The sequence below is a fragment of the Marmota flaviventris genome, chromosome 1 (genome assembly GCF_047511675.1).
Source record: "Marmota flaviventris isolate mMarFla1 chromosome 1, mMarFla1.hap1, whole genome shotgun sequence".
In the NCBI taxonomy this organism is placed as follows: domain Eukaryota; kingdom Metazoa; phylum Chordata; class Mammalia; order Rodentia; family Sciuridae; genus Marmota; species Marmota flaviventris.
The window spans coordinates 89,904,656-89,907,076 of record NC_092498.1 but is presented as its reverse complement, the minus strand read 5'-3'; the positions used below and the strand labels follow the sequence as shown (position 1 = coordinate 89,907,076).

The following is a 2,421-nucleotide window of genomic DNA, read 5'->3' as shown; positions in this document are numbered from 1 at the left end:
AACAATAAGCCAACAGCGACCTAAAAACTTAATCACTAAAGCTGTGGTTTGCTAAATAAGACCCGCGCCTTGTACACCATTTAGAAGTTATGATTAAACAGGTAACTCTTAATGTGGAGGAAAAAAATATATACAACAGGGCTGGGGATATAGCTCAGTTGGTAGATTGCGTGCCTCCCATGCACAAGGCCCTGGGTTCAATTCCCAGCACCACAAAAATAAATAAATAAATAACGTTAAAAAAAAGAATATATACAACAGATCAATTAGCAAAGAAAACATGTTTGGCCTTACTTTTCTTTTTTCTTTCTCAAGAATTTACCTTCTTTGCCTCAAATACTCTTATATAATAAATGTTTTATTCTAAAAGAAAACAATGGATTAATCTTTTTTTTTTTCAAATGTTTCACATATTTATTAGCAAACCAACCCAAACCAGTACTACAGCTTCTGTGACACTATCCAGATAGGGCAGACATTTTCAGGTGGATGTGACAAAATGATCACAGCTTTGATAAATATGTGCGCCATTTCATGTCATTCTTTATAGACCCAGCTTGGTTCTCCTCCAGTGTCTCCTCTTGGAATTGTACCTGATTTTATTACCAGTTTTCATTCGAATCCACTGGGGAATGGGACGATTTTGCTTTTGTTTCTTGGCCAAAAATCGCTTGATCCTGAAAGTCTTGTGAGAAGACATGGTGAGGGACCGAATTCGGTGCTCGCACCACAATGGCCGAAAAAAGGCGAAGAGAGAGCTGGATTAATCTTAACACATTTCATTTCTATTTGAAGTCTTCTTAAAGAATAGTCCTAGATGTTATGCCAGTTATTTACAATAAATCCTAAGTATTAACTGGGTACTTGTGAGTGTGTGTGTATATCTCTGTGTGTAAGTTGTTCACAGAAGGAAATGTTTTCCTTTTTAAACAGTTTTTTTTTTTTTTTTTTTTAAGAGTAAGTAATGATAAGTGTGTAACTTTTCATTATCTCTCCCTGGGCCAGGACTAGGATACAGTGAGTGAGTCACTTACCATGGACACAAAATTTAAGGAGACATCTATAATAGACTGAATGTTTGTGTCCCTCCAAAATTCACATAAGCCTTACTCCTCAATGTGGTAGTATTTGCGGATGGGGCCTTTGGCAGATAAATAGGGTTAGATGAAGTCATGAGGGTAGTGCCTTTCTGAAGGCCTTATAAAAATGAAATATTCACCTACTCCCCTCCACCCACAGGCTCAGAGGAAAAGCCATGTGAGGACACAGGGAGAAGGTTCAATCTGCCAATCAACAAGGGAGGTCTCACTAGGTACCAAATCAGTCAGCACCTTGACTTTGAACTTCCCAGTTTCCAGAACTGTGCAAAATATATTTCAGTGGTTTAGGATGCCCAATCTGCCCATCAAGTTGGCACATGCCTGTAATCCCAGCAGCTTGGGAGGCTGAGACAGGAGGATTGCAAGTTCAAAGCCAGCCCCAGAAACTTAACAAGGCCCTAAGCAACTCAGTGAGACCCTGTCTCTAAATAAAACATAAAAAAGGGCTGGGGATGTGGCTCATTGGTAAAGTGCCCTGGGTTTAATACCTGGTACCAAAAAAATAAAAAAGGGGAAACCCCCAATCTGTGGTACTTTGTTATAGTAACCAAAGTAGACCAAGATACTACCAAAGTCATGATTTTAAAAAATTAAGAAAAAAGATATGCACATATTTATCATGTATATTATGGTATTTCAAAAAACCAAAATCTAAGTAAAAATCCACAATAAAATCCAAAATTTTATATGTCCTCTGTGACCTCTTGGTACAGAAAGACCCTGAGCAGGCTTGAAAAACTCCTCCAGGTTTTCCTGGGTGAGGACCCTCATCTCAGCACTGAGGACACACAGCAGCTGCACCAGCTTCAGGGTGGCCCCTGTGCATTCCTTCAGGGCCCTGGCTTGTTTTAATGCACTATTGTTGCTCTCTTGATTTTTTTTCTTTTATTTTTAGTTGTAGATGGACACAATACCTTCATTCTATTTAGTTATTTGTTTGTTTGTTTATTTATTTATATGTGGTCCTGGGGATCTAACCCAGTGCCTCATTCATGCTAGGCAAGTGCTCTACGACTGAGCTACAAGCCCAGTCCTTGAAATTCTTAATAATTTTTGAAAAAAGGACTTGCATCTTCATTTTGCTTTGTTCTCCACAAATTATATAGTTGGCCTGAACCCTGGCTCCAGGTGCCCCTTACCCAACAAGTAAGGCCAAGTGCAGACCCCACACCATGAACTTCAGCTCTCACTAAACCTACTCTAATCACTAAAGAGGACTTAAAAAACACTCTAAGATAAAAGAGAAAGGTGGATTTCACCCTGCTGTGTATCACCCACCACAGAAGCCATTCAGTTCAAAGCAAGACAGGAAGATAAAATA

The 2,421-nt window shown here is 39.1% G+C and overlaps 1 protein-coding gene across 1 annotated transcript; it reads right to left on the bottom strand.

Moving 5' to 3' along the window:
- Positions 1 to 540: 540 nt before the first annotated feature.
- On the bottom strand, positions 541 to 749 carry LOC139704728 (large ribosomal subunit protein eL39). The gene has a single exon (XM_071608372.1). It carries the CDS (start codon positions 698 to 700, stop codon positions 545 to 547), a length of 156 nt encoding a protein of 51 aa, XP_071464473.1. The 5' UTR covers positions 701 to 749; the 3' UTR covers positions 541 to 544.
- Positions 750 to 2,421: the final 1,672 nt, after the last annotated feature.